This window comes from Manis javanica, chromosome 7 (assembly GCF_040802235.1).
Source record: "Manis javanica isolate MJ-LG chromosome 7, MJ_LKY, whole genome shotgun sequence".
Lineage (NCBI taxonomy): Eukaryota > Metazoa > Chordata > Mammalia > Pholidota > Manidae > Manis > Manis javanica.
In genome coordinates this window covers 135,754,605-135,778,672 of record NC_133162.1, presented here as the reverse complement: position 1 = coordinate 135,778,672, position 24,068 = coordinate 135,754,605, and the positions used below count along the sequence as shown (strand labels likewise).

The window sequence follows — 24,068 nt, the reverse complement described above, 5'->3', positions numbered from 1 at the left end:
GGCCATCAGCTGCCTGGCGATCATGGGCTTCCTAGCCTCCAGGCTGGGTGTCTTGCCTTTAAAGGAGGGGTAACATCCCTCCATAGGTCTGTGAGCTCCAGTGTGCATGCGGCTTGTCCAGATGAACTTGGAGAAGGGGGCAGCCTTCCTCTTGGGCTTCAAAGCCCACGGGCTTTACTCTGTGTCTCCTCAGGGCATCTATGGAAACCTCTTCTTGTGGATTGTCAAGAAGATCAATGCAGCAATTTTCACCCCACCTGCCCAGGACCCCAGAAATGTGCGAAGGGCCATCGGCCTCCTGGACATATTTGGCTTTGAAAATTTCCAGAACAATAGGTATGAAGATCCCAGCCTACCTGCTTTCAGAAAACAGATCAGTTTAGCTCCTTTCTTACTGAGTAAGCTGGAGGGTAGCCTGTTCTCCCCTGCCGGACTGGGGGCAGGGGCCTCTTGCTTCAGGGTGAATCTGCTCAGCAGGCCCGAGTCTTTCTGCAGTGTGGTGGTCTGTGTGTGCCCCCAGCACCCACAACACCCCTCGAGAAGGCCACATAGCTAAAGCACCCCTGGGAGCCAGGCACAAGCCTTGGCCCCCATCATCCCCTTGGGTGTCCTCAGGAATCAGGGCGAGCTATCACATGAGGTTAGGGTGAAGATGAGGATCGCATCTGAGAGCATGTCTGTGCAAGCGGCCGGTGCCCCCGAGGGCCCACTTGGCGGGGGGACTGGACTGACCCGCCGCCCCCGTGGCGGTGTGGCGTCTGCAGCTTTGAGCAGCTCTGCATCAACCTCGCCAACGAGCAGCTGCAGCAGTTCTTCGTGCAGCACGTGTTCACCGCGGAGCAGGAGGAGTGCCGCTCTGAGAGCATCACCTGGGACTACGTCCACTACTGCGACAACCGGCCCACCCTGGACCTGCTGGCCCTCAGGCCCGTGGGCATCATCTCCCTCTTGGACGAAGAGAGCCACTTCCCGCAGGTGTGCCCACAGGCTGGCTGCCCTGGGGGTGCAGACCCTCGCTTGCTCGTGGGCTCCTCCTCAAGGTCAGGAGACCCATGTGGGGGGCCCATTTGTCCCCAGGGTTGCCGGGAGTCAGCAGGGCAGCCCCGGGGCCTCTCCTTCAAGGCCCACCTCAGGCCCCCTGCAGGAAGCCTTCTGGACTCTGCCTTGACTCCCGCTCCCCGGCAGAAGGACAGCTCAGTCACCGATCAGTTAGACTCAAGCACATGCCCCAAGGGGCTCGTTAGGCACCAGAGTCCTGTGGGTGTGCCGGCTGGCCTCCCGGAGGCTGTACTCTGGGGCTCAGCCCACAGGGAGCATGGTTCTTCCAGGGGACAGATGCCACCATGCTCCAAAAGCTGAACAGCGTCCATGCTGCCAACAAGGCCTTCCTGCAGCCCAGGAACATCCACGACACCAGGTTTGGCATCGCCCACTTTGCCGGTGAGGTGTACTACCAGGTGGAAGGTAGGTAGAGCTCCTCTCCGTGTCCCCTTCCTTCCCTCGGAAAGAGGGCTGAGAGTCCTTGGTCATCTTGCAGAGCTGGCGATGGGACAGGGGAATGGAATGGGCCAGGCATGTGTTGTCTTGTTTTGTTTTGTGGTAAGAGCTCTATTGAGAGATAACTCACATTTCCAGATAATTCACCTATTTTAAGCCACAGTGTCAGAACATTTCCATCACCCCAAAAAGAAACTCGCATCAGCAGTCATCCTTATTCTCCCAACCCTCCCCAACCCTGGGCAGCCACTGATCCCTGTCTCTATGGATTTGTTCTTCTGGAAGTTTCATATAAAGGGAACTAACTATACACTGCATGGCCTTTTGTGACTGGCTTCCTTCACTTACATAATGTTTCCAAGACTCATCCGTGTTGTAGTCTACATCAGTGCCTGGATTCTTTATATCGCAGAGAAACAACCCTCTGTGTGTCTAGGCCACATTGTGTCTGTCTCTTCATCAGTTGATGGACAACTGGGCTGTTTCCACTTTTTGGCTATTATGAATAATGCAGCTATAAACACTCATGTACAAGTCTTCATGTGGATGTATGTTTTCACTTCTTGAGGTATATACCCAGGAGAGGGGCTGCTGGGTCAGACAGTAATTCTATGTTTAACTTTTTGAATAGCTACCACACTGTTTTCCAAAGTGGCTGCACCATTTTACATTCCCACCAGCAAAGTGTGAGTTTCCAGTTTCTCCACAGCCTTGCTGACACATTATTATCTGTTTTTGTCATTGCCTGTTGGTATATCATCATTGGAGAAATGTCTGTTCAAGTCCTTTGCCCATGTTTTAATTAGGTTGTCTTTTACTTATTGAGTTGTAAGAGTTCTTTCTATATTCTGGATATAAGTACCTTATCAGATATATAATTTGCAAAAATATTTTCTCCTATCCCATGGGTTATCTTTTTGCTTTCTTGATAGTGTCCTTTGAAGCCCAAAGTTTTAAATTTTGATGAAGTCCAACTTACCTATTTTGTTGTTGTTGTTCCTTGTACTTTTGGTGTCATGACTAAAAACCCATTATCTAATCCAAGATTTACCCCTATTTTCTTCCATGAGTTTTTATTTTCAGTTTTTACACTTAGATAGTTGATCCATTTTGAGTTAATTTTTTAACTCATGGCTTTGATTAGAGAAATAAGGCCTGGAGTGGCCCACCTATTGGGGTGCTTAAAAAAATGAGAAAGGTGGCCCGTGTATGGCTGTGGTCAGGAAAATGGGGCAGGCAGCCATGGAGTCACTCTCTGTGGCTTGTATGGAGAGATGAGGAGGTGCCTGGCCTGTTGACCTGGCAGCTCAGTCAGCGATGCTTGGGGCACACTTACTCTTGGAGAGACAGGGCAGACGAAGGAGCTGCCATTTTCACATAGCAGAGGGGGTGTTTGGGGGCCAGGGGATCATCTCTGTGGGAGAAATGAGAAGGTGAGCTGGCTCCTCCAGAGTTTCCACAAGAGCCTGGCTTTGGGGCTCTTCCGGAAGGCAGAGGCCAGTGCTAGGGGGACCCACAGGGTCCTGGGACATTGGGAAGATGCTGAGCCCATCCCAACCTCCATGTGCAACTCAAGGCCACGTTTTATTTCTGAACTGACATGAAACGTTCTTGTTCACTAAGATGAAGCTAGCTACTTTCTATGCTTTCCAGGTGCAAACTTCTATTAATGTTCATTAAAGCTGAACCTGCTGGTTTTCCCCTGGTGGCCTGCTGTGCTGGCAGCCTTAGCCCCACCTACTCTGCCCGCTGGGGGCTGAGCGCAGGGCTGCCTCCCTCTGCAAACATCCAGGGTGGGGCAGCTCTGGAGAGGCACAGAGTGCCCCCCAGTGCTTGCTGGCCCCCATCTGCAGAGGGCAGCCTCCGCAGCTGGGAAGGCTGGGAAGAGATGCGAGGAAGGCCCCTGGAGGCTGGGGCCAGGGACAGCTGAGACTGGGGCTGACCCGGTGGTGGGCAGGGCCACGGGCGCTGGTGATGGGAAAGGAGGTGGGCACTGCTGGTGGACATGCAGAGAGGGCTCTGGCGGTGACGCCACAGCTGTGTGCTGGGCAGTGTCTGGAAGGTCCCTCAGGCAGCAAGCCTAGGAACGAGTGGGACAGAGAGAGCCTGGGGGAGTGGAAGAGGGAGAGGAGGTCAGAGAAATTCAGGCAGAAGGAATGGGGGTGGCTTAGGCAAAAGGTTTATTTCGGGGTTGAGGGGTTTAGATATGATGGAGTCAGTGCGGTGGGGGCATAGTGAACACTGGGCCTGGGTGTGTGGCTCCACCGGCAGAACAGGGGACCAAGGGCGGGTGGAGAGGCTGGCTTCAGTGGGGGGCCCCTCCAGGACCCAGGTATGACCGATGTCCCCATCCCACCACCCTCCCCTTCCCCTGGGGCTCAGGGCAATGGCTGAGCTGGGCTGGCAGGTGGCTCTGCCTTCCCTGCAGGCTTCCTGGAGAAGAACCGAGATGCGCTGAGCGTGGACATCCTCACCCTGATCCACTCCTCCGAGTGCAAGTTCCTGAGGGAGATTTTCAAGCTGGAGTCAACAGAGACCAAGCTAGGCCACGGGACCATCCGCCAGGCAAAGGCAGGGAACCAGCTCTTCAAGGTGGGCGTCCCCCCAGCAGCCCGGGATCTCTCAGCCCTTAGGCCTCAGGTCAGACGTGCCCACGCGTCTGCACAGGGAAGACCCACTGCCTGGGGGCCGGGCTTCTCTGTCAGGTGACAACGGGGTGTACTGCTGTTCCCTGGGGGGCAGCCAGGGGCCAGGTGCACGTGAACACTCTTGCTTCTGAGTGTGGCAGGCTTGCCAGGAAACATCTGCTTCTGTTAATATTGTTATGTCTTGATGTTGGTCTTTGTGTGTGTTGCGCGGTGTGTGCCTTTTGCGTTATGTATATGTTGCCTGTGGGAACTGTGTCATGATTTCCTGGCAGTGTGAGAGTCTTCCCACTCATTGCCTCCACCCCTCAACAGCCACTGTTCCAGAAAAAACCCGTCAATCATCTGGTGAGGGGGGGCCCCCACCCCTGGGCAAGGAGACAGGGTCTGCTGAATGGCTTGTTAACTTGAGATGCAGGCAGAGGAACCCCCACCCGTGTGTCACGCATTCAGTACTGGCTACACTAGGGTGCCCTTGACCTTTCATCATTCCCCCCACCTCTGTGGTGCTCCTGGGGCCTTGGCACCCAGGGCCCTCAGCACAACCATGAGTGAACAGCCCAGAGAGGCATCGGTGAGCTGTGAGGCTGTGCAGGAACCGGTGGAGCCAGGCTAGATGCTGCCCAGCTCAGGCCAGAGGCAGCCTGGTCCTGGCCCCCTGGGGCCTCCAGAGCATGTCACTGGGATTTCAGGGAAGCAGATGACAGTGGAGAGAAATGCATGTTATTTTACAATCTAAGCCAACAGGGAAGAGCTTTCCATTTTACTCTAAAGTGCCCATGACTGCATCCTCCTCTCAGAGGTGCTAAGGTGTGAAGATATGCGTCTCTGATTGACTTGGCAGTACCTACCTTTGCTCAGATGCATTGACCTTGGAAAGGCTTGCTCAAGGACATCGTCCAAGATCAGCATTGCACAAAACATCCACCATTCTTGGCCAGAGGGCTTAGGCTTCTCTCTTTCTCTTGCATCCATAATTTTGATACATTTATTTTAAACTATGTACACTTACTACACTGCTTACAATGTACAGTGTAAAAACACTCAAAAAGCACATAAAACATAAATCTAAAGTGGAAGTGTAGGAGGGTGAGGTAGGAAGTGAAGCTGGCAGTTCCGACGTCCCCTCCTCACCTGGGCATCACCCTGAGTGCCCATCTGGGGGTCCCCACCTCCAGGCAGGATGCTGTAACATGCCTTCCCTGCCTCTGGGTCCCTGGGGTCCAGTGGGTGCCTGCCTTCAGTAAGCACTTGGGGAGCCTGGGATGGGCGCATGAATGAGTGAATGAGTGAAAGCAGCATGGCCCACCTGTGGGCCCTTGGCCAAAGCCCACTGTGCTGTGGGTGAGCTGTGTCCCAGGCCGACCTCCCAGCCCTCCCACATGCCCTGTGCTTCTGCCTGCAGTCTGCAGACTCCGGCAAGCAGCCCTCCACCTTGGCAGGCCAGTTCAAGAAGTCCCTGGACCAGCTGATGAAAATCCTGACCAAATGCGAGCCCTACTTCATCCGCTGCATCAAACCCAACGAGTACAAGAAGCCGCTGGTAATGAGGGAGGCTGTGGCGCACCTGCAGGGAGGGCACACCTCCTGGAAGAGTCTGGTGGCGTCTAGGGTCACGTCCCTTCACCAGGGAGGGCCTGGTCGGTTTTAGAGCTATCTGTCCCCACTTCACAGATGGGGACACTGAGGCAAGGTGACCAGTCTAGGCCATTCAAAGGTCAGTGACCTGCAGGGCTTTGGGTCCCGGCCTTTGCTGTCCCGAGCCCTGCCCTTCGCCCTTTGTGTGCCTGTGGCCAGGGGCTTCTCTGGGCCTGCTGTCTCTTCTGTAAAGTCAGAATCGAGCTTGCATGCAGGGGGTGGCAGGGATTGCACAGGCTGTTTTCAGCTCATCTGCGGGTATAAACTGCACCCAATAAGGAGCAGCCACCTGCGTGATTTTAGTGGCTGATGCCAGCTGCTGGTCACTGAGGCCTGAGAACAAGCAGCCCTTGGAGAGCAGCTTTACCCACATATGTGCGGGGCAGGGTGGGGTGCGAGGCTGCTGCCTGCCCTGGAGTCCCAAACCCATGGGTTTGAGAACCCACCCAGGGGCTGTAAATACAAGACTCCCCAAACTGGGAGATGCCATCTGAAAGGAGATAAGATGACTCAAAAAAGTCTTATAAGGGAAGAAAATAATATTACATTAAATGAAGTGCCTTTATGTAAAGAATAACATTTTATGAAGGTGGAGCTGGGCCAGGAAATCCAGAATATCTCCCTTATAGGCACAATACACGGATATTATGGGATACACAATAACAGTACACAATACACGGTAATGACCGTGCTCCCGGAGGCCCTCAGCCGTGGCCACAGGCCCCACTAATGAGCTGCAGATTCGGTGGGCGGGGCCTGAGGTTGAGCTCTCGTGGGTGCCCCTGTAAAGACCTTTCTCTGGGAAGGCAGCTACTCATGGGTGTAGGGGGAGCCCAGGCTGAGGGCCAGGAAGGCTCAGGCTCTGAGCGGGGCTCAGCCACTCTGAAGTGTGACCCCGAGTGGCAGGCATGTCACCTTTAAGTCAGAGCTAAGTACCCACCACAGAGGGCTGCTGTAAAGACTCAGTGAGGAGCACCTGGCCCGGGTGAAGTAATAAATGGGAGCTAATCAGTACTCAAGACTAACTGCTGTGTGGCCCTGGACCCCACGGGCGGGTGCCCCTGCAGCCCTTGGCATCTCTAGGTAGGTGACTGCTGGGGGCCTGCCCGGTGAGAGGGCTGCCCTGTGCCCGGACACGCCTGTCTCGGAGGTTGAGAGGGGCTCCCTAGAGGCCAAGCCATGCAGACCCTTGGGCCACGGCTGAGAGCCCACCCCGTGCTGAGCGTCCCGCCCGGACTCATTGTTGGCCACACACCCCCTGGGGGAGGGACACTAAGGCGACCGGAATATTCCCACCCGAAGGCAGGTGCAGGAGGCAGGAGGGGGCCGCACCAAGGCGACGCGCGGGTGGGGCGCGCAGGGGCCTGTGGTCTTTGGGATCATTGTTTTGGGGGGGTTTAAGAGCATTTTACATATGGCATATGCAAATGACTGCCATATCCATGCACTTTGCGTATCCTGGGAAGAGGGACGCGTGTAGTGTCCTGGTGGATGTCCCAGTGCGTGTTCTTAACTTTTATGCCCCTGGAAACGTTCTCAGGACTCTTCAGCGACTCGGACCGAATCTCTTAGCGGAATTTTAGTTGAACCAAGCATTTATTTAGCCCCCCGGGCTCGGGCGGGTGGGGGTCGGGCGAACTGCCCTCGCCGCCTGGGGCCGCAGGTCAGACGCCCCTCGGCCCGCAGCTCTTCGACCGGGAGCTGTGCCTGCGGCAGCTGCGCTACTCGGGCATGATGGAGACCGTGCGCATCCGCAAGTCGGGCTTCCCCATCCGCTACGCCTTCCAGGAGTTCGCGCTGCGCTTCCGCCTGCTGCTGCCCAGCGCCGAGCGCCGGCAGGTGCGCCCTGGCCGCCCGGCTGCGCCCCCTGCCCGGCCCCGGGCCGGGACCCCGGCGGCAGACCCCCCTCCCCCGCCCTCCCTGCCGCCCCGCGGATGAGGGAGCCGCCGCCTCCGGCCGCCTCTCCGGAGCCCAGGGACCGAGCGCGCTCCCCCGGGGGTCTGCAGTTTGAAGCAAACCCCTCGCAGGGCAGAAAGTCGGGGAGATGACGTGTGTCTGGGCCACGATGTGGGGCAGGAGGGCCCTCTGTCCTCCCTCAAACACTCAGCCGTCCTAACATTGGGGCTGCCCAGGTGTCCGATGGCCACATCAGGGCCACAGGGGCGGTGAAGCATGGTGGCCTTGTGGTCCCAGGCCCAGGGACTCCCCGGGGCCCCACCCTTGATCCGGGTGCTTGGTGCCTGTGTCCTGACAGCGGCACCTGCGGGATGAGGAAAGCTGGGGGTCCCCAGGAAGCCCATGAGGAGGGACCCTAGGCCTCCCACCGAAGGTCCCCGCTCCAGCTGCACCCCCACTCCCATTTCTTGCTGGCAGCTTCAGAACAAGTTCCGCCAGATGACTGTGCGCATCGCGGAAAAGTGGCTGGGGACAAACAAAGACTGGAAAATGGGAAAGACCAAAATTTTCCTGAAGGTGAGTGTCCAGAAGTGCTGGTCCTCAGACTCCTGGAGGGTGTGGGGCTTCCAGTGCCCACCAGGGTCACACCTCACTCACACTGCAGCAGTGCCCCTGGGTGCCTGCCCCCCATGTGGCCCCCACCCAGAGGCACCACAGTGTAGAGAGCCTTGCTGGGGAAGGGAGCCCACCCGGGAGCCCACCCGAGTCCAGGGCCTTCTCAGAAAGGCCCAAGGATGAGGACGAGCTGCCTCCAAACCTCCAGGCAGGAGCAACAGGGAGCTCCAGGCGGCTCCCACGGGCCCCGAGGACAGGCTTCCTCCTGCCAGGGCCCCAGTCTGCCGCCTGAGCTGGGGAAGCTCTCCCCGGGGACTGGTGTTAGTGGAGTGGTGTGCTGACGCCATTACTCTGTGAGAGCTTGGCCCGAGCACCGTGCGCACTGTGCGCCAGCAGCACCCCCACCTCCCAGCCCTCCTCCCAACTCACAGGGGCTCAAGGTTACACAGGGCAGCCTAGTGGCGGACAGCCTACAGCCCCCGAGACTGGCCTTTGGGCCTGCCAGGACTGCCAGTTGGTGGAAGAGCCCCTGAGGGAAGGACCTCCATGCCACCTAGCCTCCTAGGCTGCAGGGTGTGAGCAAAGCCAGCGGGTGGGGGGGGATGAGGGGGAAGTCAGGGCCGGAGGTGCTGCCAGTTGGCCCCCACCCCACCCCAACCCCACAGCCCTCCCCAGATCCCCCACTCCCCTGTCCCTACCTGTCCTGACCGCAACCCTCCTGCAGGTCTATCTCTTCGTCTGTCTGTGCATTAGTCAGGCTTGTGCCGGGCCTCTGGGGCTTGGACAGGGGGGAAGAAGCCGAGGGGCTTCAGCTTCTGTTGGGGAGCCGAGACCAGAAGAGGGGGGACATGTGGGAAGTCCCAGAGTGCTGCCCAGGAGAACCGGGCAGACGTGGGGGCCACAGGGATCTGGAGGTGGACATCAGAGTGGGTGGATGGTCTGGGAAGTGGAGTACCCACTGTCCCATCTGGGCTGCTCCGTGAGGCCACTGTAAGGGTCTTGTCAGTCTGTGTCCCCAGTGCCTGCCCAGCCACAGAGGCCCAGTGCCGGCCTGAGGCACGACTGAGGGAGCAGGAACGGCCCCCAAGCCCTGGCCTCTCCTTGCCCATTGACAAAGGGCCAAGCTGCTCTCTGTCCTATAGAGATAGGCCTGCCCACAGGACACAGGGATGTGGGGGAGCACTGGGGTGGGCCAGAGAGGTCACAGCTCAGGGACAAATTGGGCTCATCAACTCCTACTATGAATCCTGCTCAAGGCTGGAGGAAACACTTTCATATCGAAACAAGCACGAGTCTGTAATGCAATTGAATGTACATTGCACATGAACTTGAGGAACTAAAACGCAACTTAGGGAAATTTTTGCCCCCTTCTTGGGTTCTGCAGGGCAGAAATGAAATTTGCCAGATTGAGTTAACAAGAAGAAAGCTAAAATGGGAAGTTGTTGGACTGGGGCTGGGGGTGTAGTCATAGCCCCATCTTAGAGCCCCCTCGGGGTCCATTGAGGGCGCCTTCCCGTGCCTGCCCTCCCAGGAGCAGGTATGGGAGAAGCGTGAGAGCCAGTGGCTTGTGGAGACAGAGCCCTGGCCCCGGGGAGGTGGGGGCAGCCACGTGCCGGCTTTCTCCATCCCAGGATAACCAGGACACTCTGCTGGAGGTACAGAGGAGCCAGGCCCTGGACAAAGCAGCGGTCAGCATCCAGAGAGTCCTGCGAGGATACAAATACAGGTGCCTGCCCTGCCTGAGCCCCTCCCCGCTCGCCCATCATGCCCCTGGGCAGGCCTGCAGCCCCCACACTCACGTGTTCCTGCCACCCCTGCCCGGGGCTCAGTGAGGCACAAGATCTCCCAGGACCTCCTGACCCGGCACTGCAGTCTGGGTTAGAGAATCTGAGCACATTATTTGGATATCTGGGGTGGACACTCCACTGTATGAGCAAGAGCCTAAGGAAGATCAGCTCTGGTCTCAGCTATACTGTGATGTCCCCCTTCAGCTGTCCTACAGAGTCTTACGGGTTTGGGTTTAGGAGGTGGTTGGTTTTCGAGGGAAGAAAAGAACTCTGATTCCATTCCCTGGTGAGTAAGGTAACACTTGAATTTCAGTGCGAGTTCAGCAAACCAGCAGTTACCACCTCGCTTACCCTCCCGTGTCCAGAAGGCCCTGCGGGGCCACAGTGCTGTTCCCTGCGCTATCCCGCCTGCTCCCCGCGGCTGCAGGAAGGACTGGACACCCAGACATGGGAAAGTGGGAGAAACAGTCATGGCCTAGGAACAGATAGGCTGTGGGCACCTGCCAGCAGGGTCCCGAAGCAGGGAGGAGTGACCTGGGAGGCCCCGCACAAGGTGTTACCATGGTAACACCTGTCTCAACAGCAGCCTGCCTCAGGCGAAGAGGTGACGCACTGTCAGAGTTCCCAAAATAGAGTCAGGTGGGGAGGCATTAATGAAAAGTGTCAGAAAAGATTGTTTTCAAATATCTTCTTCCAGTCTACAGCTTGTCTCTTCATCTTCTGAAGGGGTGTTGGCCGAGCAAGAGTTTTTTCATTCATCAACTTTCCCTTTCATGGTGTCGTGTCTATGAACTCTTTGCCTGGAGATTTCCTCCCGTGTTTTTTTTCTTAAAGTTCTATCATTTTATGATTTACATTTAGGTCCACGATCCATTTTCATTTTGAGTTAATGTTTGTGTAAGGTGTGAGACTTAGTTTGAGGTTCTTTTTAAATTGTTTCCTGTGGGTGTTGTTCTAGTACCACACATTGAGAAGTCCATCCTTCACTAATTCCTTTAGTGAATTGACTTTGCACCTTTGTCAAAATTCAGTTGGGCCTATTTGTGGGTCTCCTTCTGCGCTCTCTATTCTGTTCCATCTGCGGGTCTCTCCCTCTGCCCAGTCCATACTGTCTTGCTGGCTGTGCTCATAGCATGTCTTGCAGTCGTGCAGATGCATTCCTCCTCCCTAGCTCTTCTAGGGCCTTTGCCTTTCTCATGTCTGGGTGCATCAATTTGTGGAGATGCAATTGATGTTGTGCATCAATTTGAGGAGAACCAACACCTCTACTATGTTGTCTTCTAATCCATGAACTCCGTTTACTTAGATCTTCTTTAATGTTTTTCATCAATGTTTTGTGATTTTCAGCATACAGTTCCTGTATATGTTTTGTTAGATTTACACCTAGGTATTTTTTTTGAGAGATTGTAATGGTAATGTATTTTAAATTTTGCCATTCATATGTTCATTGCCAGTATATAAAAATGTGATTGATTTGTGTGTGTTGGCTTTGTATGCTGCAACATTGCTGAATCGCTTACTTTTTATAGATTTCTTCAAAATTTTTTTTTGTGGACATCTGTAAATAGGGGCAGTTTCATTTCTTCCTTTCCAATCCATATGTCTTCAGTTTCCTTTTCTTGTCTTCTTGCACTGACCACAACTCCCAGGATCGTGAGTGGTGAGAGCAGACATCTTCGTTCCACGTCTTAAGGGGAAGCACTTGGTCCTTGACCTTTAAGTACAACATTAGCTGTAGGTTTTCGTAGATACTCTTTCTCAAGTCGAGGAATTTCCCTGTGTTCTGGTTTTCTAGGAGTTTTTAGCATGAATGGCTTTTGAATTTTGTCAAAAAAATTCACATCAGTTGATATGATCATGTGCTTTTTCTTCTTTAGCCTTTAAATATGATGGATTAAATTAATATTTGAATATTGAAGCAGCCTTGCATCCTTGGAGTAAACCCCCACTTGACCATAGCGTATAATTCTTTTTATATACTGCTGAATACTATTTGCTACTATTTTGTTACAGATTTTTGTGACTATATTCATGAAAGAGATCTGTAGTTTTCTTTTATATTGTCTTTGTTTTGTTCTAAGAGTAAGCCTACCTTCATAAAATAGATTAATATTCTTTGGTGCATGTGCACGCGCACACACACACACACACACACACACACACACACAGTATAAATATCTCCCCAGGCAATTATAATAGGAAGCCAAAATAAATTATTAAATTATATAAAAATAAAGATAATTTGTCTCCTTTCCAAAATCCACACCAATGGTTCTCAACTGGGGGAGACTGCCGGGTTTGGGTCCTCCAGGCACAACTGGCAATGTCTAGGGACATTTTTGATTTCTATGACTAGGGGATGGGCAAGGAGGGTGCTATTAGCACCTAGTGAGTAGAATCCAGGGTGCCACTAAATATCCTAAATGCCCAGGACAGCCTCCACAGCATATAGTTACCACATCCAAAATGTCAATAGTGTTGAATTTTAGAAACCCTGATTTCTATCTTTTCTTTAATTTTCTTGTCTAATTATGTTGGCCAGAAAAACAAGACCGCCACTCATTATCAATGGTGATTACTTCTGGGAAGATGGAGTAGACATACTTTTCCCTATTTCTCCTGTTAACTACAACTAAAAACACTGGACATTATATATAAAACAAATATAAGAAGGCAGAAGATGGCAGACCAACTAGGAATCTCAAACACCTGGGCTAGTGGCCAGACAGCAGAGCAAGTCTGGCATGAAAAAGAACATTGGAAATAGGTTCTATCCCTTCATAGATCTCCGGGGGGAAAAGTGAGGGAAAAATCTCCTGATTACTCTAAATACTGGACTGTCCTCTTTCATAGATTTGAATTATTGGCAGTAGATTTTAAGTTCCTAACATGTCTGTCTTTGGTGTGTAGGGGCTTCTGGAAAAGAAACACTGTGTGTATTCATTTCCCCAGCATTTCGTTGTCTCTCTTCCCTTCGAATCATTTCCCCCCCAAGTGTCTGAGGTTGTTACATACTCTGACTTGCATTTCTCCTCCCAGGAAGGAGTTTCTGCAGCAGAGACGGGCAGCTGTGACCCTCCAGGCCTGGTGGAGAGGCTGGTACAACAGGCGGAACTTCAAACTGGTAAGAGAACGCTGTCAGGCCGGAAGGCCCAGATCACTGGCAGACATGAAACAGACCCCACACACACCCGCTCTCAGCATCCACATACTCTAGGGTCACACGGTTTGTGGGCTTCAAAGTGTGCTGTAGAATTTTGGTTGTCTGCACAGCTAGAATGAGATGTCCCACTCTGAAATTAGAGAATGGCTGCCTTTTCGCAATTTGCAGACCACAAATGAATTAGTGGACTGATTATTCTGTTTCGAGCACTTCCTCCTAACGACTGTCTGCTCAGCAAGTGAACCAGAGCGACCCTGGCCACGCCCCATCGGGCCTTGCTTGACTGCTTGCCTTTGACATGGATGTGACAGTGGTTGGGACACACAGTGATCACATCAGCTAAACTGACCCCAGGCCTGTCCGTGTTCCTGCTTACGTGGGCATAATGGCAGCTGACGCGGATGGAAAAGCTACTTGGGGCCTGTTGCTTTGAATGCATCCTTTCGTTTATTACTAAACCAACCCGGTCTGTCCAGGAATTGAGGCAGAGACATGAAGTGGCTTTCCCAGGAGCCCACAGTGAGGAAGCGGTAGAACTGCAGTCTGGATGCAGGTCTGTGGGCCTTCCAAGCCCATAAGGTGAAGCATGACCCCACATGACTGGTGCCCACGGAGCTGGCCTTTTTTTAAAAGCCAAGACTTGTCCAGGTGGTTCAGGGCCTGCTGTGGACCAGCACAGAAGTGGATGTTCATCGACTTCTCATTTCCTCTTTATGAAACACTCCTGAGGGGTCAGCTTGGTGGGGCTGCCCCAGGCCTCCGCACAGGCACAGGGGCTCCCAGCCACTTGGCTGGACTTGGCCACACCTGCGAAACGCGAGGCCTCTGGGGTCTACCACCCATGTGACATCCAGACCAGCTCTCAATCACTGGCACCAGGAGGCCATTCTAATATTTAAGCCATTTAACAATACTTATTTGCCTGCCAGGCTCTAAGTGTTTTTTTTACAAGTAGTAGCTTGTTTAATATGCTCATGCTCATGAGTGTATGCAATTTTAGCACCAGCCCTTTGCCAAAAAGCAGATAACTGTAAAGCTAATTTGTGAGGTCTCCTGGGGAGTACGATTTGCCTCAAGAAGGCCTTCTTTGTGCCAGGCCCGGGCCCCTCTGTGAGTGCATGTCCCTCTTGCCTTCACAGATCCTCCTGGGCTTTGAGCGCCTACAAGCCATTGCACGGAGCCATCTGCTGGCAAAACAGTACCAGGCCACACGCAGGAGGATGGTCCAGCTACAGGCCCTCTGCAGGGGCTACCTGGTGCGCCAGCAAGTTCAGGCCAAGAGGAGGGCAGTAGTGGTCATCCAGGCACACACCAGGGGCATGGCTGCCCGGCGGAACTTCCGGCAGCAGAAAGCCAATGTAGGTGGTCGCTGCCCTCTCGGGCATGGGGGGCTGACTGCAGTCCATACAGTGGAGGGCAGGTAGGAGGAGTGAGGAGCAGTGGGGAGCTCTCACCAGACGCCCCTACCTCCTCCCCAGCCAAAGCTATTACTGCAGCATGCCTTGACGCTACCTGGGACACCTTGGGCATCCAGGAGCTCACGGGATGTAGCACAGGAGAGGGACTGTGTTGGCCGGACAGTCTAATACCAGGGCCCTGGGAGTTGGGCTTCTTGGTCCTCTCCCTTGGGGACAGTTTCTCAGCAGGGCTGGTCGGTCCCCTGGGAGGTTAGGAAACCAGGGCCTGATGAGCTGTGGGAGGCCACAGTTCTTTGGAGGAGAGCGGGGCTGTGGCCTGGCGCTGGGAACAGAGAAGCACCAAAGGAGTCTTTGAACGTCTAAACAGGAGAGGCTGGGGCAGGGAGCAGGGGGGCGGTGCCAAGATGCGCATGCCTGCATTTTGAAATTTCACCATGAATGATCCCGTTTCCTCCAGGGGGCACCTGAGACTCAGCCTCATTTCTCAGAACTCGCTTGCCTGGGAACTCTGATAAGGAAAGGGGGCTAGGATGAAGTCTACCCCTGCTCCGTAGATGAAAACTGGGTCTCTGAGCAAATTGCTAGTACTGTGGCTGGGAAGAGAATAGACCTCAGACATGTGGGCAGCAGGCTTCCCATTCGTGTGACTCCGGAAGGGCCACAGACCTCGCTCACCTGTGCCACAGTCAGTATAGGCCCAGGGACGTCTCCTAGTGGGCCTTGTTCGGAGGGACCACATGGGCCTGAGCAGCGGTTTTGCAGCTGGGCCCTAGGGGTCCTAGGGGTTTGAGGTGGCACCTCGGGGCCTGTGCCTCAGTAGGGACAAGCAGGCAACCTCCCCACCCTGGGCCTCTGTTTCTCCACTGGGAATGAAAAGCCCAGGCTGGGTGACTTCTAGTCACTCTGGCTACTAACATCTAGATTTTAGAGGAAAGTTTATCGGTTTGGACAAATGATGGCAGAAGGAGGTTTATTTGGCTTCTGTGAGCTGCTTGCCCCAGCTGGGACTGTAGTAACCTTTGCCCCTCGGGGTGTGTGCGCAGGGGCCTCTGGTCATCCCGGCTGGTGAGCAGAAGAACCAGTGTGCCCACCCCACCAAGAAGCGAAAGTCAATCTATGACACCGTCACAGACACAGAGATGGTGGAGCGGGTGTTTGGCTTCCTCCCTTCCATGATCGGAGGGCAGGAGGGCCAGGCCCCACCTCAGTTCAAGGTGAGATGGGCCCTGTCCTTCAAGGGTCTCGCCCAGAAGAGGATGGGGCACCCCACCCAGTCCCAGCCCTCAGTCAGCCTTGGGGCTCACTGAGAAGCCAAGACTCACTGGGGGCACTGGCTGAGTAGGTGGAGAAGTGAGTTCTGCAGCCCTGGGTGAGCATGCAGAGAAGAGGGGGCCTGAGAGTCTGTGCCCAACCCCCTTCAAGGGCAGCAGATGCCATTCTATTACCTCCGCGAGTAGCTCCCCCAGGCTCCTGTTGACTCTCACCATGCCCTGCACTGGGCCCCTAGGTACCCTTCCCACCGACCCCCTCTCAGGTGGTCACTCTCCCACATGCACACATGCTTTGTGTAGAAGGAGCCCCTGGCTGCAGGCTGGTGAGGAAGGCGGGCTGGGGGAATGCCTGCAGAGCCCATGTCTGCAGGCAGAAGGCTCTGAGGACGTGCTGCCTGGTGGGTGGGCCTCTCACACTGAGGCCCATCCAGCACACAGCAGCCCACCAGGGGCCTACTCAAGATGCGGGGTAGGGGAGGTCCCCAACACAGGGCGAGTAGAGAACTGCCCCCACTGGATGATCAGACAGACCCTTCTCAGGCTCCTGCCCAGGGAGGCACACCTGCCAGGTGGCATCTGAGCAGACGGCTGACTCTTGCCCCTTCCTTGCACCTGCATGCAGGCTCTGGAGGCAAGGACCCAGACCCTACCCGAGGTTGACCTTGACGCAGTCCCCATGGTGGAGGAGCCTGAGGAGGACGTGGACGGCCTAGCCGAGTACAGCTTCCCCAAATTCGCTGCGACTTACTTCCAGAAGTCTGCCAGCTACACGCACATCCGGCGGCCCCTCCACTATCCACTGCTCTACCACGAGGATGACACGGACTGCTCGGTACCCGGGAGCTCTCTGGTTCGGGCCTCCCCCTGGTTCAGAGGGAACACAGGACAGAGGGATCCCTGTAGGCCCCGTGCTGAGAGATGGTCCAGCCGGGCGCTCTGTCTGCATCCATGCAGGCCGCCCTGGTGGTGTGGGGCGTCCTTCTGAGGTTCATGGGCGACCTTCCGGAGCCGGCGCTCTTCGCCAGGAACAGCGTGCGGGGCAGCTCAGCGATGCGGCAGATCCATGGCGCCCTGGGTGGCAGGAGCGGCACCCGGGCCCCACACGGGTCTGCAGAGGTACCGGGAGCAAGGGTTGGTGGGGGGGGCACAGACTCCTTTCGGGGTTGCCCAGGCCCACGGCCCATGGAAATGGGACCTGAAGCAGGAGGCAAGACGCAGAGTGAGTGCCACCCACTAACCCCAGCCCAAGCCATGGCACCTGGGGATTTTCAGTCTTGAATCACACTTGTGAACCCATGAGTCAGGCATTCCACCCGTGACTCTTTGAATTATACAGTCGTTATTGGAGAGGGCCTTCCAGGCTCTAAGTACTGGGTTTGATTTGAACAGGATTCAAATAGAACAGTAATAACAGATATTGTTACTGACTGACAATGTGCCACGTGCCGGTTGCTTCTCTTCAGGTAATTCCCGGGAAGCCAACCCTGTAAGATAGGCATTATTAAGTTCATTACAGCCAACAAAACTGAGAAGGGAAATGACTTGCCTGCAGATCCCAGCGAATATGTGTGGCAGGGCTAGACTTTGAATCCATTCTGCTGATTCCAAGCCCAACTTCTTGACCCGCATTCCGGCTCTGCCCTCTGATGGAAGGTTAATTTGCATCTATTTTTGGTCAGAAGTCTTTCCTTAGGCCCCAGTTCCATGATGTAATCTTTGTGGAACTAACCAAGAATAGTCCAAAGGAATTCCTTGGCGGTGATGGCACTCAGGCCACCAGCAGCAGGAGCCCATGACTGCCTAGAATCCTGACGCCAGGTCCAAAGTGGGGGGTTTCCTATGCCAGGAAACTCCTATACCATCTGGGTGTCCCACAATTCAGCTCCGTTCCTTGATGTCAGTTCTGACACTGTCTGCCTGGAATGGCATCAGACTCCACAGACAGGTTTCAGTCCTACACAGCTGCCTGTTTCAGATGCCAGTTGCATGTTCTGGGCTTCCGACCATCGGGCTATCAAACAGAGGTCCCCACGACCCCCTCCCTGGGTTTGATTAATTTGCTAGAGAGGCTCGCAGAATCCAGGGAAATTTTGCTTACGAGATTACTTGTTAATTACCAAAGGACGTAACTCAGGAATCCTGAGCTGGATGGAGGAGCACACAGGCGAGGAGCTTCTGTGCTCCCTAAGCCCACCGCTCTGTGCGAAACCGCACGGTCGCCAGCCAGACGCTCTCTGAATCTCCCTCGCAGGTTTTTAGAGAGGCTTCAGTATATGGGCATGATTGATTAAATCATTGGCCATTGAGTCAATCGATCCAACCTGCAGCCCCTCTCCGCTCTCTGGGGTGGGTGGGAGACTGCAAGTTCCAATCCTCTAATCACGGAGTTGGCTCCCCAGTGACCCCCCCATCCGTAAGACCTTTCCAAAGGTTGCCTCATTAACATAACAAACGACATCTTTATTTCAGGAAATCCGTGCCAGGAATGGGGATGCAGACCCCTGCACCTTCCTTATTATAAGTCACACTATCACGCTATCCCATGCCTCAAGTACATGGGGCCCAGCTCAGTTACCTGCAGGGTCCTGAGTGCAGACTCACAGCATAGAAATCCAAGGGAGTCCATAGTCCGGAGCGCACGGCCAGACCTGGTCCAGAAATCATGCAGAAGCCGCTCAAGTTCAAACCCTGATTCACTGATCACTAGAGGCACGGTCTCTGCAGAGCGTGGTAGTTATCTATTACTAATGGTGTAACAAACTACCTCCCCGCCCCCAAATTTAAAGCTGGAAGCAGCACATGTGAGTTATGTCACAGAGTTTCCGGAGGTCGGGAGCGGCTTGGCTGGCTAGTTCTGGCTCTCGGTTTTTCCTGAGGGTGCCGTCAGACTGTTACCGGGAGCTGCGTCCTCTCCAGGTGGGCCTGGAGCCCCGGGATCCGCTCCCAGGATGGCTGCCTCATGCAGCGGCCGGCGGGCCCAGGCTCCACACGGGCCTCTCCACGGGGCTGCCCCGAGTGACCGAGCTGAGAGAGAAGGCAGGAGGGAAGCTGCAGCGCCGGGCTTGGAAGTCTCGTACCGCGTGTGGGGCTGTCAGTGGACAGGGCTCCCTGGGGGCACCTTCAGGCTGGCCCCCCTCGGGCAGGGGACCCAGGCCAGCACTCTGCACCTCTGGAGGGTGAGCCCGGAGAGAAGCAGGTCAGCCTCCCAGAGGCCAGACTCAAGTTTCCCTTCCCACACCTGAGCATCTGCTGTGTCCCTGCTCAGGAGCAGGGCCCTGCCCATCCAGCTGGGTCCAGAAGCCTAGAGGCCTGATGCCCTAGCAGAGCTACCACCAGGCAGTGGGCAAAGCATACTCCAGCCCACGCCCAAGGGCTTTGCTAAGAATGCCCATGGCCCGGGGCTGCCCTGAGCACCGAGGCTCAGACCCAGCCCAGCCTCCCAGGCTGCACCGGCAAGAGGTCCAGCTTTGGAACCGGGACGCCTTGAGCGTCCAGAGGCCTGGGTGCTGGCCCAGCAGCGCGCGTCCAGTCTCTTGCCTTCCCTTGCCTGTTTCCTCACCCCCAGTGGGGACAATGGTGCACACCTGTGCATGTTGCCAAGCTCAGCTGAGGTGAGGTACTGCAAAGTGCTTCGTAGGTCTGTCCAGGAAACAGCGGGGAGGGGTGGCTGCTAGCTCTGCCCTCAGAGGCTGGCAGGTGAGCGCCTTTGAGGTAGCGTCCGGCACACCTTCCCTGGGGAACTGTCTCTGTCCACAGAGGCCCAGCCGCAGGGGCAGAGCAGGCAAGGAGAGCTCCTCCCAGAAGCTGAAGCAGGCGTCCCGGGTCTCAGGCCACGGGGGTCTCTCAGTCTGCTCCCAGCTCTGCTGCCGCCTGCTGCAGGGCTTCAGGCTTTTGCTCCGTTCCTTGTGCCCAGGTTCCTCCTTTGGAGTGGGGAGGGTTCCAGGGGTCCTGATCGCTGCCTTTGGGTTTCAAGGTGGCTGGCCAGCTGAGTATGGGAGAGGAGATGCTCGAGCCTGCCGGCCCCATCTCAGAGCGACCCATGTCCAACCTGGAGAAGGTGCACTTCATCGTGGGCTACGCCATCCTGCGGCCCAGCCTAAGGTCAGCGCCCGCTTCCACCCCCTGACAGTTGGCTCGTCCCACCCCCTCCCTGGCTGCCAGCCCATGGCCTTGGCTGCTTCCTCTGTCCCCCAACCCCCCGGCACCCCTCCTGTGCTGCTCCCTGTCCTGGGTCTGCGGTTTGGGTCTCAGGACAGCAGGTAAGATCACCGCCAGGGGGTCTTCACTTGCTCTGCATTAAAACTCGTGGGTGACACTCAGGTCTGGAAAACCGTCATCGTAACAGGCTTCAGGGTGGCATCCTGTAATGTTTACATTATACTTACTTAGCTTTATATACAATTCACTTTACAGGAATTGTGTTTTCATATACATTTTAAGAAATACATACACTGTTTCAGGAACAAACTTCTATATTTAAGGGCTTCACATATTTTAGGTATTGTTTTTTATACTTCATTCTCTCTCTCCCTATGGCCTCTTTAACCTGCAGAAGACTTTTTGATATCGTCCCTCAGGTCCCTGAGGGGTCTGTTCATCTTTGCTTCCATTGTTTTCCTCTGAGTTATTTATATTGGATGGCTTCTATTGATCTATCTGCAAATACACTGACCTTTCCCTTGTCTTCCCCAATCTGCTGTTATAACCATACCACAATTTTTTATATTTCAGATATTATATATTTTAGTTCTACACTTGGTTCTTTTTTACAGTTTCTGTTTTTCTGCCAAGATTTCTATCTGTTCATTCCCTGTGGCCACACGTCCTTTACTTCCCTGAGCATAGTTAGGGTAGTTTGACGTCTCCTGCTAAGTCCAGTACTGGGGCCTCTGGGCTCCATCCCCACGGACCACCTTTTCTTTTGAAAATCGTCATGTTTTCCTGTTTCTTCACTTGACTTATTCCTTGTAAGTTTAGCACTTTGGGGCTGCATCCTGGACGTCAGGATGAAATGTTTAGAGACTCTGCCGTCTGTCATTTCCTTCAAAGAGTGTTGGCTTGTTGTTTTGGTTGGCGGTTAACTTGGCTGGAAACAAAACTCGTCTCCCTGCGGCGGGCAGCACAGGAGGCCCTGGTCAGTTCTTGGAGCCTTGGCCGGGCTGCCCGGAGTCGGCCCCACACTTGTGTAGATCAGCGGCCAGCCAGAGATTTAGGAAGATTTAAATGCAAAATTAGGACTCCTCTTCTCTGGTTCTCTTCACTTCAAGATTTCTCTCCTCACTGTCAGCTGCTCTGGGCGCCCCCAGACTGTCCTCTGGTTCTTTAAGCCAGAAAGATGATGACAGGGTTTCTACTTGAGTTTCAGCGGCTGGCACGGCTGAACCTGGTCAGTTGGTGCCATCGGTAGTTCCCTCGTGGTTTCCCTTGGGGAAAAGGGGAGGGCCTCAAGGCTGAGGGAGAAAGTTGGAAATAACCCTGAGTGGGGAAAGGAGCAGATCGGGTTACGCTGGGCTACTGAGACCTGGGTGCTCCCTGCCGCTGTGCCCCCACTGGAAGGCCAGGGCATTGTGGGCAGGTGGAGCAAAGGCTAGAGGGATGAGATGGGAATGGAGGGCTAACAGGAGTGGGGGTGCAGAGCCCTGGGAAGCACTGGAGATGGCACAGCTCCAGGACATGCAGGGTCCAAGGGGGGCTGGGGACGTGGCAGGAGGGACCAGCACAGACAGCGGAGTGAGGGGGCTGGAGGTCACCCTGCGACATCCACCCAGGGGCAGGACCTACGTGTCCAGGTGACTGTCCCCTCCCTACCCCCAGGGCCAGCTCCCAGCCTGGTCTCCCAGCTCCATGTCTTTCAGGGATGAGATTTACTGCCAGATCTGCAAGCAGCTGTCGGAGAACTTCAAGAGGAGCAGCGTGGCCCGGGGCTGGATTCTGCTCAGCCTCTGCCTGGGCTGCTTCCCGCCCTCCGAGAGGTTCATGAAGGTGGGGACGGCCTGGGGCAGGGACCGAAGGGGGCAGGGGACCCCTGGGGCATGAACTGGCCCTGGGCCCTGGAGCAGGTCCAGAAATCCCAGTCCTGCGGGCCGGGATGGGCAGCGGTGCCTGGGCGTCTCTGGGCCTCAGTTTCCCCATCTATAAAAGAGGGTGCTGGAGCTGGCACCTTCTCGCCCCTACGCAGGATCTGTGGGCCTTTCACCTGAGCTCAGACACCAGGGTGGCTCTTCTGAGGAGAAAGAATGGAGGTGAAATGTGGGTTGAAAAGACAAAAGTGTCCTGGGAGCGGGCCCAGTGTCTGTCTCTGTCCTTGGAACCAAAATGGAGGTGGCACGTTGACAGGTGCCTCCAGGTGTCAGAGTCCAGGCATCACTGCTCTAAGCTGCCTTTTGCTTCTGATTATAAAACTAGTAAGTAGGAGGTGCAAAAAGTCTAAAAGGAAAAATAAAGTCCTCCCCAGCCCCAGAGGAAACCTCTCTGGTAATGTTTCTGGCCTCTTGTGGTCTATAGTGTCATCCTTGTGACCCTACAGAAAACAACCCCACTTCCTTCTGTGTCCCTTTGGGGACAGAATAGGCAGCAGAAAGTGTGGTCACCCCGGCCATCTGCCCTGGGCACTAGGGCCACTCCTGCCACCAGCAAACTGTTCCAAGCCACATCTCCTCACAAAACCTCTGTGAGACAAAGATTTTCAACACATTTTGTCAAACATGTTTTGAACATCAACTCTCGTGCCTTTTTTTCTTATCTCCATAAGTGTCTTCTCATGTTATAAAGTTCCCAAATGCCAGCCCTGATGCCAGCTCTATATGGCCATCCCAGAGGGCATGTAACTTGCTGGTGGACATTTAAGATCGACCTTCCAATTGCTTGTCACCATAAACACCACTGAGATTAAACAGTATATGTTTGCCTTCATAATAGGTTTGAGCTACTGGGTCAAAGGGTATGACATCTTAGAACTAAGTACTACTTAAAACATATTGGCAAATTGCTCCTTAGAAATGTGCCAATTTCTATTCCTTCTCCTGGTGTGTGAGAGCACCCAGCTCAGTGCACCTTTGCCAACACAGTATTCATTTGTGTTTTTTTAAATGTTTTCCAGTTCTATTGTGACATAGTTGACATACAACATTGTGTAAGTCTAAGGTGTACAATGCGGTGATTTCCTCTACCTACATACCTGACTGCGTACTTACCTATCTGTCTCTACACACGCACACACAGGGCAAAACGATTAGCCCAACAAGGTGAGGCACCATATCCGATGCCTCATGCACTTACAGGTGGTAGTACAGTGGTCAGATTCCGTCAGGGCAGTAAGAAGAGAGGGGCCTCCATTCTCAGGGTCTTCCTCCCCTTTCTTCCTTGCCCACCAGTATCTGCTGAACTTCATCGGTCAAGGGCCAGCTGGCTACGGGCCCTTCTGTGCTGAGCGCCTGAGGCGCACCTATGCCAACGGGGTGCGCACAGAGCCCCCCACCTGGCTGGAGCTGCAGGTAGGAGGGGGGGCCAGTGTGGGGTGGTGCCAGCACAGGGTGCTTCCTTCTGTCCTCCAGGCTCCTCCACCTGCTTGGGGTACCTTCTGTGCGCAGGGACCCTGTGAGCCCCACCAGGGGCCCAGACTCCCAGGCATGGCCTGGCATCAGAAGTGCCCTCCTTACCTCTAAACCCACAGTCCTTTAGGGCCTCACTAGCTGAGGGGGAAAACGAATCTGACGAAGTGCTTAGGGTTTCGGGAATCACTGCTAAGGGCTTGAAATGTCACCCCTCTGAAGACATGTGCCTTTGACAGAGAAGGCAGCAGGCACTCCAGGGGCGTGACTCCCAGCAACCTTGCGGTTTGTGTCACCAGTGAATTCTTGCAGTGTCCTCAGGGAGGGGCACTCGGACACAAGCAGGGTGGAGGGGGCATCCCCTGGACCATGGCTCCTGGAAGGCGCTCACTCCCTGTGCCCCATACCAGGGGTCACCTCCTGCCACCCAGGTCCACAGGGCCTTCTGCTTTCCACCTTGTCTACCTGCACAGCAGGTGAGCTTGCAGTGGCTGCGTGTCCCTCTTGTACACAGAGAGGAGCAGCAGCTTCATGGCCCCCAAACGCTCCGGGGCGCGGACTCCAATCTCCAGGAGCTCTTCTCACCCT

The 24,068-nt window shown here is 54.8% G+C and overlaps 1 protein-coding gene across 4 annotated transcripts in view; it reads left to right on the top strand.

Annotated features, from left to right (window-relative positions):
- Window positions 1-24,068, top strand: part of MYO7B (myosin VIIB) — a 62,725-nt gene that overhangs the window by 24,223 nt on the left and 14,434 nt on the right. For 2 of the 4 annotated variants that reach the window (XM_073241632.1, XM_073241634.1), the window contains exons 12-27: window positions 194-336; window positions 765-975; window positions 1,329-1,464; window positions 3,926-4,089; window positions 5,548-5,685; window positions 7,467-7,619; window positions 8,154-8,252; window positions 9,923-10,017; window positions 13,118-13,202; window positions 14,381-14,599; window positions 15,703-15,873; window positions 16,553-16,780; window positions 16,858-17,046; window positions 19,904-20,031; window positions 21,786-21,912; window positions 23,304-23,423. In XM_073241632.1, the coding sequence (XP_073097733.1) occupies window positions 194-336; window positions 765-975; window positions 1,329-1,464; window positions 3,926-4,089; window positions 5,548-5,685; window positions 7,467-7,619; window positions 8,154-8,252; window positions 9,923-10,017; window positions 13,118-13,202; window positions 14,381-14,599; window positions 15,703-15,873; window positions 16,553-16,780; window positions 16,858-17,046; window positions 19,904-20,031; window positions 21,786-21,912; window positions 23,304-23,423 (2,406 nt within the window). Of the gene's footprint in view, window positions 1-193; window positions 337-764; window positions 976-1,328; window positions 1,465-3,925; window positions 4,090-5,547; window positions 5,686-7,466; window positions 7,620-8,153; window positions 8,253-9,922; window positions 10,018-13,117; window positions 13,203-14,380; window positions 14,600-15,702; window positions 15,874-16,552; window positions 16,781-16,857; window positions 17,047-19,686; window positions 19,777-19,903; window positions 20,032-21,785; window positions 21,913-23,303; window positions 23,424-24,068 lie in introns of all 4 variants that reach the window. The other 2 variants (XM_073241635.1, XM_073241633.1) reach the window with 2 other exon arrangements.